The sequence below is a fragment of the Strix uralensis genome, chromosome 3 (assembly GCF_047716275.1).
Source record: "Strix uralensis isolate ZFMK-TIS-50842 chromosome 3, bStrUra1, whole genome shotgun sequence".
In the NCBI taxonomy this organism is placed as follows: Eukaryota; Metazoa; Chordata; class Aves; order Strigiformes; family Strigidae; genus Strix; species Strix uralensis.
Window position 1 is genome coordinate 2,190,744 of NC_133974.1, and position 12,486 is coordinate 2,203,229.

A 12,486-nucleotide genomic window follows, 5' to 3' on the forward strand; every position below is an offset into this window, starting at 1 on the left:
AGTACGCAGTCAGCACAATCAGCAAGTTATTATCTTCCCAGGAGAAGCCCCTGTATTTAATATATCAGCCAGTAATGAAGGCAAGGTGCTCAGACCTCCTTCTAAAGTCATCTGGTTCCTTCTTGTCCTGCCTTTCCCTGGTCTGAAAAGCAGGGTGGCTAGAAGGGAGGTTAGCATCACAACAAATAACTTATTTTTTCCAAACTTGTTTAGAACTACTACAAAATCAGAAATCTGTAAGGATCCTTGATAAGCCACAGGTGTCTTTGTCCAAAAAAGTCAGAGGTATCTTATAGAAAGATTATATGTTTTTGTGAATAGGAGAATACTGCATAAAAGAGCACTACTGCTGCTCGTGAACAGCTTAGTACTGTTGCAAGAACACAACAGATGCTCTCCACTCGGTTCCTCTCTTTGCTCTCACATTATTTTTATGTAGTAGAAATGTCTAAATATTTACCAGCATGGACTAACATTTATACAGCCCAACATATAAGTTGTTTTAATAACTCAAAACCATAATATAAAATTTGAAGGTAGGAAATAGAGAATGTACTGTCTAGCTGAATCCCTGGGAAAGAAGGAGTTGTTGTCTGCTGAATACTTCTATTATATTCAACAGTGCAGGGCTCTGGGAAAAAAAAAAAAAAAAAAGGGTTGTTTTTACTTTTTACCCTCTATTCTCCTCTATTTAAGACAAAGGATCTTTTAAAAATAAATTCTAAAGCATTTAAGATAGGATGAGCAAGACAGAGGAGAAGGTAAAAGGAAGAGGATAGCTGTCTCTTGTTTACCATTCCATCTTCAAACATGTCACAGTGATCCACAACCTCTCCACTCTCATTCCCTGCAGCTCCATTTTCTAAACACACAGTGATCACTTAGCTGGCCATCAACTCTGCAGCTGCCTCTTTCACACAGGTCTTTTTCCGTGGGCTGTCTGGTCTCAGATGGCGATGGGGACCCCGTGCACCTCTCTAACACAGGCATTTTTGATTCCTTCTTCTCCCCTTTCCCAAACTTTCTTCTCTTTAAAACAACACAGGTATAATTCTTCTCCATGTTGATGTGATCTATCACCTCTTCCTCACCCGCCCGCCTCCCCAAGTCCCATTTTTCTTCCTCACTCTGCAGCATTCACATTACTTCTTGAGGGCTTCATCCTCCACACTGATTACTCATCCTCCAACTCCTCATCCGTATGTTCACTGGCATCAAATCTTAATTTGATCTGCGAGCCTCACTTCAAATTTCTGAACTCGTTAACAGGGCTGTCACTTGAGTTGGTCTTCACCCCATCACCCTCTCTTCTTGAATTCCCCCTCTTAAACTATCACCTGGTTTTCTTATTCCCCTGCTTAGCACTTCTCTTTCTGGCCCTCCAACCTGCCTTTTTGCCAATTCCAGCTCTTCAGCAAAAAATTCTGATCTTATCTTCCTTCCTGCTGTGTCCCAGAGCTGGCTGACCATCAACATTGGTTTTCCCAGCTCCTAAAGCCAAGAGACTTCTCTGGCAGAAACAGTCTAAACCAGTTGACCTTCTCTGCTCTTGTTTTCTCTTTCTATTGCTTTTCTATGCTCAACTATTTTCCCAGCTTTCTTTTAATCTCCGCTTTCACAATTCCAGCCTTTTCACCAAGTTCTTGTCTTCCCTTTCTGAAAGCTTTGCCTTCTGCCTCTATTTCTGCAAAAATTGTCACTAGGTGGGCAAAATACAACATGGCATTACCCTTCCCCTAACAAGCAGGGTAGCCTGCTGGCCTGCAGAAATCAGAGGCAGTTCAGTGTCACTTGAAGTTATAACTTTTAAACAGACTCCCCAGATCCCCTGCAATGAAACAGGAGCAACTCCAGATCCGACAGTGGAAAAGCCCTAGCCATTTATCAGGAATAAGCAGCAATGACTAATAATCACTAGTAATTTTCTATAGAAGCTTATAATTCTGTCTTAAATAATTTCCTCCCTCTTCAGTTTTACATCTTGCAAATACCTTAGATTACTGTCTCCTCCTTGCTGGGTCTTACCCAAGGTTAGCTCTTTAAATCTTTTTGCCAGTATTGCCATTCTTCCACCTCAAATTCTCTCCAGCCTAATACTACTTCACTAATGACAGGCCCGTAAAGAACGCAGAACTAGAGCTGCAACTTCTCAAGATACTGAGCAAGGGACTCAAGTTTTGCTGTACCCTGCATCACAAGTAATTCTATGAAAACACAGCTACTGCGATGTCCATCCTCTACACCCTTCAGCATTATAAGAAAATAATCCAGGAGCAACAGGGTCTGGGGCAGGAATTTTGAGTTAACCTTCAGCTCTCCTGCTGCCTTCACCTCTAGTTTTGTGTACATCACTTTGCCCCAGCCTCTCACTTTGTCACACGAACATAATATTTGCTAAGTACTATGACATTATGTTTATGAAGAGCTCAAGGAATTTTGCACAAAACCCCTTAGTAAAAATACCTATTGCAGGTTTCAGATTTTCCTTTATGTACTGTACAGCTGCAGTTTCAGCTGGTTCTTTCTAGATGTGCCTGTTGCAGCACATCAAGATAAACCACTGCTTTCTGCCTGTACTTCTAATCAGTATATTCCATTCATTGATAGTTTTTAGTGCCAGAAAGCACCTAGTCTGACCCTGCACAGAAATATACCTGGGATCCCTGTGTCATGACCGCAATTTCTGCAGTATTTTAAAAAGATGACCAATTTTGATTTAAAATAATAATTAAAAAAAAAATCTACCACATTACCAGATAAAGTGGTTAATTCCCTACATCTATAAACATCTGTTTATCGTTTGCTCTTTACTCCTCATTTCAGTTTTTCTAGAAATAATTTTATATTTTCTTCCACATCATTGATAAAGATATTGAACAGCACTGAGCCAAGAACAGAGATGCTATATAATACACCTATACACTCTACTTTGCAATTAATTACCTTCGACATAGTATGCTTTTAACTTTGAATCATGTTCTATTCTAAATCCAAGGAAAGAAAACCACCTTGGAAAAAAATAAGAGCCCTAGTTAATATCGGAAGAGCTATATTCCACAGAGACCCGAGTGACTCAGTCTTTCATGAGGCAAGGATATAATTTTCTGGATGAAGTAGTTCAACAAATCTTTTTCACCCTCCACCTTCAGAAAAGAATTTTAAATTATTTGTCCTTAAGAAACAATTCTGGCCTGGATCGTAACTAATAGCTGAGCTAAGGAAGAGAAGCAGCATTAGATGAAAAAGCTGGAACACACTAGAAACTCCTGGTTATTTTAAGCCATACTCACAACAAACTGGTCCATGTCCCTTTCAAGCCCCATGTTTGGTAGATCAGGCATCATGTGGGCCACCACTTTAAACCCGGCATCCTTGGCTAAGTGAAAAGACTCGCACACAGCCTTCACGGTGTGACCTCTGGGAAGAGAGAAAAGAGATTCAGGATCACATAGAAAAAGGCGTATTTTGATACGTTTAGTTGAGATTATTCTCTAGGAAGTGCAAAGGGTTGAGTTTTATTATCAGTTTACCACCCTCAAGTCTTGGAACATGGCTGTTAATGAAGTAAACGAGGGCCTAAAAGTTTACTACTTCTATAGCAGGTGAACCACACCAAGGCTACAGCTATTCAAACCACAGCCTGAGAAACTTTGGAAAGCTGCTGGAATTCCATTTGTAAAGCAATGACACGACTTGATGCCACAGCACAAACTAGGACACTCTGCACCAAAGACTGTGTATAATTAAAATGAAGCATAATGAGAAACAAAAGCAACAGAAGAGGAAAAGAGGAAGAAGGATGGGGGCTAAGTAAAACCAGCTAGCTAGAAAAATCATCCTGCAACACGCTTGCCGAACTCTCAAGTACTCCTTTTAGAGAAACACAAACTCTTCTCAACTTCTGAGAGGTGCCAAACCTCCAAAACATAGGGTGGATTAGGACTCCTGAAGGATTTCATGTTCTTCTCCGCCAACATCAAACCAAACTAACTCAGGCTTGCTCTCCAGGAGCTCGGAGAGCCTGGGAGCCCAAACGATGGCAGGAACAAAGGTTGAATTTCACATAACTCATCAGCCTCAAGCAAACTCCTCTCTCCTTCCACCTCCATGGCTCAGGAGCCGCCTTCTGCCTCCGCAACAGCAATCACTCTCACTACAAGGAGCTACCAGGAGGTCCCCATCACATGTGACCAGTCTTCCCACAAAGTCCTTGCTTTTGCTCTTCCACTACTGGCTGACATTTCTGGATGTTTCTATCCCCTCAGCATTTTCTATCTTCTTCCCTCTCCAATCCCTGTTTTTTTCCCACCACACTTTCACACCAGATCACCACATTTTTCTGGAATTTCTTGCCAACAGATTAGCTCAGCAGGTGACTCTTCTTCTCCTCCATAGTCCTTTGGATGAAAAATTAATGCCATCTGGGCATCTTTAGAAATGCATGTCTTTGGCTGAGACCTAATGTTAACCAAACCAAACAGCTACTTCCCTTGTTTTAAGGACCTCTTCTTTCCTCTCTACTGGAAGATTCTGCCTCTGTTAAATCCCTACATGTAGTTTTATGACTATAGTTTTATTTATGATTTTTTTTTTTGGAAGTATTACGGTGTTTTTCTGAGACTGTTCAAGGACAGTATTACTCAAGACCTTGAGTACCCTGAGGGGAGTAAATGGAGACTTGCTTCATAAATAAAAATTATTTTCTTATTAGAAGTGGAATTTGAGCTGCATCAATAACTTGATTATTTGATGCCTAGATCTGTTCCTGAATATTTTTCTGCCTCACAGCCACCAAAAGCACTCAAAAATCTCACTAATGACTTATGGAACATAATAGAAAGTAATTTCCAAACAGTTAGTCTAATTGGTTGTAATCTGACATTTTGCTACAAGCAAAATATTAAAAGTTTAAAGCCAAAACACATCCCCCACAAAGTAGAAGAACAGAAGCAAAATGAGGTCATTTCAAAAGCAAGAGAAACTTGAGTCACCCTTCTCTAAAAGTATATTCCAATTCATTGTTCTGAAAAGTTAGAGGGAGATATACGAGTGAACAGCCTGCATCTTCCCTGCTCTGAGACAGCCTGCAGCAAAGCCTTTTAGGAATTCTGCAAGCAACTTTGAAAAGTGCCAAAAACCTTTAAAAATATAATTCTATACAGGATTACTTGTGAGTGAAGTCAAGTCAGTAATATACTACTTCATTCTTCCGATTCATCAGCAGGAAAGTGAAGGTTCGTTAGCAAATGTACAAGCCAAAAGTGACGTACAGCTTTGAGTGATTTATGGTACCACCTCTGATGTGACAGAAAAAAAACGGAGGAAAAGTGAAGATGACTAAAGTGACAGCTAAGCTTTAAAGTTCCGCCTCAGGATAGGACACCTTTAAAAGATCTGAGGTGTAAAAAATTATTTTAAAAGCTGAAAAGAAATTTAATTGTTAAATGTATAATCTGTGTCAGAATTACCTGTAAATGAATACATCTAAGATTGAAATGAATACACCTAAGAGTGAGATCTAGCTACATTCCTCAGTATGGATCTTTTCCTCTGGAAAGCTCTGACATCTAGAGGAGGAAAGTACCACCTATAAATATTAGCTCTTAACTCTTGGACTACTCAATAAATGGCTTTTCGTGTCTACTGAGACCTGGAGCCTGACCATTTCATAGCAGTGACATCCCGCACTTCCATGCACCAGCAATGCTACAGCTAAACCCACAGGAGGAAACCCATTTTGGATTCTTTCTTTAAGTCTCTACAAGAAAATGTCCAACATTTTCAGTTTTGCACTACTGCCTTTAAGGTAGGTATTAACAAAAATGTGCTTTGGTTATTGAACCATCTGGTTATTGAACTCCGTCATTACATATGATTATGGTTATTAAACATCCTTGGTAGGTGACTGGAATATGCAATAAGAATGGAGGCAAGTTGAATGAGCATCAGAAGTGAAAAAACAAAAGAAATATCTCAACAGAATTACCAGACTTGCAATAAAAAAAAAAAAAAAAGATTGGCTTACTTGCCTGAAAGGGGTGGGATGAACAATATATTGCGCACTCTCCTATGCAGGACAACTGTTCTTTTGGCCACAGGACCAAGATGACAAGGAATAAATCCCAGGCCTCTTGCAAATATATTTTCAATCCCTAGAGATACTGTATGCCTAGAATGACTGTGGTTAATCTATCAACAGGCTTTGTTTCTGGCTATGTCTCACTCTCTGTACTTGCCAGTGTCATCTCTCCTCTCCAGTACTCAGCACAAAAAGGTACCTGGTGTAGAGAACACGCTCTTTGCTGGTAACTACCTCCAATAGGTTATACTGCATTGTATCTACTCAAGCCTATAAATGGTGAATTATGTAGGACAAGCACTATGAGCTCTCTGTGGGCACATGTTCTACTTCACAAAACTGCATTTATTTATGAAGCAATGAAAACAAAGAGAGAGGTGTACCATACAGGAAAAGAACATGAGTTTAAAATAAATCACAAATAACTCCATTTTTTCAAGCCATGGTCTACAGAATATCACAAAGAAATCCATGAAGCCACTGCAGTTTATTAGTTTTTCTTAACAGACCTATGGCCACACAAGCAAGGAAATGAGCTAAATGTTTCAACATTCAATGTCAAATGGGTGTTCAAGCAAACAGGTCAAGACCCGCTACTCGGGAGCATTCCAGAAAGCAGAAATACAGCGAGCAGCTGCGCTCAGCTTCGCACTGAAGCTTTCTTCTCACCTGTTGGTGTCCCTGGCCACGTCCTCGTACACACTCTGCACTCCGATCTCCAGCCTCGTACAGCCGTAGGATAACATGTCACTTAAATGCCGCTTCAGGCAGTAATCTGGTCTGGTCTCTATCGTTATCCCAACACATTTTGTCAGGCTTCGTTCTGAATACCTGCAAAAAAATCCAGAATCACAGAATTGTTGAGATTGGAAGGGACCTCTGGAGGTCATCTTGTCCAATCTCCCTGCTCAAGCAGGGCCACCTAGAGCTGGTTGTCCAGGACCACATACAGATGGCTTTTGAAGTATCTCCAAGGAGGGACACTCCACAAACTCCCTGGACAACCTGTTCCAGTGCTTGGTCGCTCTCACAGTGAAAAAGTGTTTCCTGATGTTCAGACGGAACCTCTTGTGTTTCAGCTTGTGCCCACTGCCTCCTGTCCTGTCACTGGGCACCACTGAAAAGAGCCTGGCTCCAACCTCTTTGCACCCTCCCTTCAGGCATTCATATACATTAGAATCATAAAATCGTTTAGGTTGGAAAAGACCTTTAAGGTCATCAAGTCCAACAGTAAACCTCACACTGCCAAGTCCACCACTAAACCAAGTCCCTAAGCACCACATCTACACGGCTTTTAAACACCTTCAGGGATGGTGACTCAACCACTTCCCTGGGCAGCCTGTTCCAATGCTTGACAAACCTTTCAGTGAAGAAATTTTTCCTAATATCCCATCTAAACCTCACCTGGCAAAACTTGAGGCCATTTCCTCTCATCCTATCACTCGCTACTTGGGAGAAGAGACCAACACCCACCTCACTAGAACCTCCTCTCAGGTAGTTGTGGAGAGTGATAAAGTGCCCTCAGCCTCCTTTTCTCCAGGCTAAACAATCCCAGTTTCCTCAGTTGCTTCTCACAGGACTTGTGCTCTAGACCCTTCACCAGCTTCATTGCCCTTCTTTGCAGGCGATACAGCACCTCACAGAATCACCTTGGTTGGAAAAGACCTTGAAGATCATCCAGTCCAACCATTAACCTAACACTGACTGTTCTCAACTCCACCAGATCCCTCAGCGCTGGGTCAACCCATCCTCTATTAAAATTGTGAGGGTGTCACAGGTAACTTCAGAAGAGTTTCCAACACACTCCAGGTGAGAGTATCTATGTCACACTACCAGAATTAAAATGTAGGTTAAAACCCTCAAATAACCCAGCAGCCAGGGTGCCCTCAGCTTTATAGCAAGGCATGGATGAAACAATACATAAATATGCACACTAGTAAAAGTCTGGGGTTTGCTTTGTATGAAAAGAAGTGGACTGAGACAGCCTCACCGGGCTTTTTTAAACAGCACTTGTTAGGAAGACGCTCCCAAACCAGACTGAGCCTTGAGCACTCATTGTCTGGAAACAAAGCCTGGGCAAAAGGGAAAGTCAGGGTAAGCAACGAGAACCGTGTTCGGTTTTGGGAACAAACCAAAGGCAGCCTGAGCCCTTGCCCCAGTCACTGACGATAATACAGGACCTCCCATTAAGCAGATCTGGTATAGTCAGTACATTTTCGTTTCATTCCCACAGCATACAGATAAATTGCAGGGACTGGGACAAGATCCAGCTGCGTTCTCACAAGAAAATGTACAAGACTGTCCATGAAAAATTCCACAAATCACTTCCCTTTATGAGCAAACAGCATGCTCGCAACTTCATTGAAGTTTAACGCTGAAACAAAATTAATTGTTACCCTTCCCCCCGCCCCTTCCCCATTTATCACTGGATGTCTAACGAAGACTAATTATTCAGGCTAGTAGAAAAATCCACTACTGATGACAAATGGTAAGTTACTGACCTATGAGAGTGTAAAACAAGAGAGAAAAGGAATCCAAACCAGCCTTGAATCAAAGTTCACAAAAGGAAACCATCAATCAACATAATCTCCAGCACCACCAGCAAGGATCATAATATTCCTTTCCGTACAGGAATCATTTCACTTGACCGTCTTTCCTGCAGAATATGGTGGTTGTATAATAGAGGACTGCAGCACAGGAGAAAAGATTTACAGCAGGAAGAAGGAAACAACTTCTTTGGAAATCACTTGAAACTGCAGAGATAATCTGGATAATTCCCAAACAGGGATGCGGGCAGGATTAACAGTCACTGTTTGAGAGGAATATTGGTCTCTTTAATGGTCCCCCATGATGATCTCAGTATTAATATTAAATGTTGCTGAAAAGAGGACACCTTGAGTAAGAGAGAGATGCTATGCTTATACCTGAAAGAATATTGCACACCAAAATCACAAGGATGACTAACTTCAGCTCTTTATTAGGTGTTCTATAAAAATTCATCATCCAATTTCTGGCTCCGGGTAGCTGGAAACTTCTGAATCAAAATAAAGCTTCAGAGCCTACCTTAGAGCATGATGGAGGTCCAGTTCAACCAAAAAATCCCCCAACCCCCCCCGCCCCAAAAGACCAGCAAAAAACCACAAGTGGGCTCAGACTCACAAGCAAAAAATATTAACTCCCTTTGAACTCTTAAAGCCTAAGATATAAAGACCAAGATATTTAAGGGATAGACTGTAATGGCTGTCAAAATAGCATCTTGAAAAAGAAAAAACAACAAAAAACACGTAAAACGTTTCAGAGTTTGCGGCTCACTAATCTGACAGACTAACGGAACAATTGTTTATCACGTCAGGGAAAATATTGCCAACGTGTGATTCATTAACATCAGACTGAAAAACGCCCACTTTTAAAGACGTGATTTGCAAGAATTAAAGAGAGAAATTTTAGCTAGGGGGGGGAAAAAAGAAAAGTCACCAGAGAACTCACCCATCATGCCAGAGGGTACGTGCTCATATTAAGCACCTGCAATCAGGCTAGAAATACTGAGGGGAGACAAAAATAATTATATCCCCGCCCACCAAGCAAATTTCTGGCCAAGATATAAAATGCTGGATATAATGAACACCAACAGACCCTGAACTACAACATCTACTAAAAGCACCAACGGAATTTCAGTACGGTGTAATGGCTGGTAAAATTGTCTTGCCCAACTCTATCCTGAAAAGAAAAGAGTGTCTTAATGATAATCAGAAAAGCAAAACAAAGACGAACCCAAACCAGATAAAGTAACAAAGATGCCATTTCCAAGAAAAGTCACAAGCCTCATCAAATCACCATCCTCTGTAAGAGATGCACATTTTCAACCCGAGCCACAATCTTCCAGCTCTACCCAGCAGCCCCAAAGACTTGTGGTGAACAGAGAGAAGTCTCATACTCTGTTTTCTCAACGTAAAATAAAAGCTTGAATTGAGTGGTCCACACTTAATAAAGATTCCTTTCACCTAATTGGGAAAGATGAAGAAGTGTGTGACAGCCAACCTTCCACAGAAGGTGATTCTGGCAACACACTTCCATCATTTCCTGAATAAAGGAAGATAAATTGGACTTTTCTTGAGTTTTTTCTCAACTTTCAAACTTTAAAGACTCATTTGGATATTCATTATTGTTTCTATTTGCAAAATGAGCAAGTCTATTTCATTTGAAACCTAATACTAAACCTAAGGACAGGCACAAACTGTAAGATTATAAATTAAGCAGCCAAACACAGAGTATCAGAAGTAGACATGAATTAAAAGCTTTACTAGATTTACATAACCTGTCATTTTATGGAAGGAGCTATCAAATAGTACCCATAAAAGCTGTACAGATTATTATTATGCAGCACAAAACTGCATTATACATCTAAGTTCAATTTTTAATTTAAAAAAAAAGAAATCTGTCAGTGTTTAACAGCTAGTTTCAACATTTTCCTATGCACCGCCAGCACCTCCTTTGCTGACCAAGTCAATCGTGAGCTATAAGGGAGAGCTTTAAGACCTAAAAAAAAGAATCAGGAAATACTATATAAAAGGTTATCTCCTAAATACTGGATTTACATCAAGACAGATACTGATTTTTTTTTTTTTTTTTTTAAATCGAATTGGCAAGATCTCTTATTTTAAAGCACAGTCAGGATCTGAGACAGATATGTACCAGCCAGCAGAGAAAAAGAAAAGACAAACTGATGTATGCTTAAGAGTAACACATTTTTTAGTGGAGAAAGCTTTGGGATTATTATATTTTTTTTAATTTTTAAAGAAGTATATCTTTGATATCTCAACTTGCGGATCAAGTCACAGTTTTTTTTATTATTATTAATCAGTGATTTATGTAATAATTTATAGTAGATTGGCTATTTCAAGACGACACTGCTCCTCCTACATCTCCTACTTTCAGTACTCAGGTTTCACTGTAACTGCCCACTGGAAATGTGGTGGTTTCCCACATTTCTACCCAGTTGGGTAGGCACATTTTTGCCCTTGCAAATCCATGCTGAATGCCACTGGCCACCTTCCTGACCACAGAAGCACCTTCCACAAAGACATGCTCCATAATGTTCTCGGGGACCAAGGCGAGGTTTACCAGCCTGTAATTCCCCTTCTCACTCCTCTTGAAGACAGACACAACATTGCCAGTGACTGGAGACCTCTCAGTTGTCATGACCTCTTCAAGGCAAGACGGAGCTGCCTCACCCATCCCCTTCCACAGACTTGCATGTGTCCAATTTGCTGGGTGTCCAAGGTAATCCTCTGCCATGGGCACTACCTCTCACCCCAAATTGCCACCGAGCAAGAGCAGATCTTGCCAATAAAGACCAAGGCAAAGAAACACTCCACATTTCAGCCTTTTCCTGTGTCCCTCATCACCAAGATGCCTGTCTCACCCAGCTGCAGACCCACATTTTCTTTTGTCTTCATTTGCTGACTATGGAAGTCCTTCTTGTTGCCTTATAATCCCTTGGAGTTTCAACTCCAGCTAAACTTTCCTAATGTGCCCTCTGCCTGCCTGTATCCCTCCTGGGTACCCCGTACCTCCTTTCACCTTCTGCTCATAGTCCTTTTTTCATGTTTGAGCTCCATCAGGACTTCCCCATTCAGCAATTAAGCAAAGCTGGTGACCTGGCGGTGCCTGCTTGGTTTCCCGCCCATCAGGGAATTGTCTTTGCAATTTGAGGAGGTTGGCCTGGAAGATCAGCTAAGCTCACCTGGGCTTATCTGCCCTTCAGGGCACCCTCCCATGGGATCCTGCCTTTTGGTTCCCTGGAAAGGTTCGAGTCTGTTGTCCTGAATTCTGACATCTTTATTCTGCTACTCGCATCCCTTGGGACCTTAAGCTCTAACACCTCAGAGTCACGGCAGCCAAGACCGCATCCCCGCCTCAACCAGCTCTTTGTGAGTAGCAGATCCAGAAAAGCACCTCTCCTAGGCACTGGATGAGCCAACTATCTCAAAATATCATCATAATGCACTCCAGAAATCTCCTAAATTAGTTGTGTTCCACCACGTTGCCATTCTAGCAGGTATCTGGGTGTCAAGACTATATTCAAGGAGTTTTGTATATTGTTCATTAAGTGCACATATTCTAATGCTTACATCATTTTCATCCCTTTTTTTAGCACTATCTCCAGTTTATAAGCATTCTTCTTGTTGCCTTTGATACCAAAAACAGCTACAGAACTTTGCAGACACACCAGTACTATATCCAGATGGAATATGATTTGCCTATTCCTATCTAATTTTCCACTATTTATACAGTCAAGGGTAATTTGGCTGCTGAATCATACAGAAAGCTCATGATAATACAACTTAACTCCTAAATATTTTCTAGATATTTCGCTGCTTCTCGGAATAGAATCCTGCACCATTCCT

General features: G+C 41.1%; 1 protein-coding gene across 4 annotated transcripts in view; it reads right to left on the reverse strand.

The window, feature by feature from the left end:
• Positions 1 to 12,486, reverse strand: part of ELP3 (elongator acetyltransferase complex subunit 3) — a 97,733-nt gene that overhangs the window by 55,425 nt on the left and 29,822 nt on the right. For all 4 annotated transcript variants that reach the window (XM_074861290.1, XM_074861289.1, XM_074861288.1 and 1 more), the window contains exons 8-9: positions 6,749 to 6,910; positions 3,291 to 3,417 (exon numbers count right to left, since the gene is read on the reverse strand). In XM_074861290.1, the coding sequence (XP_074717391.1) occupies positions 3,291 to 3,417; positions 6,749 to 6,910 (289 nt within the window). The remainder of the gene's footprint in view (positions 1 to 3,290; positions 3,418 to 6,748; positions 6,911 to 12,486) is intronic.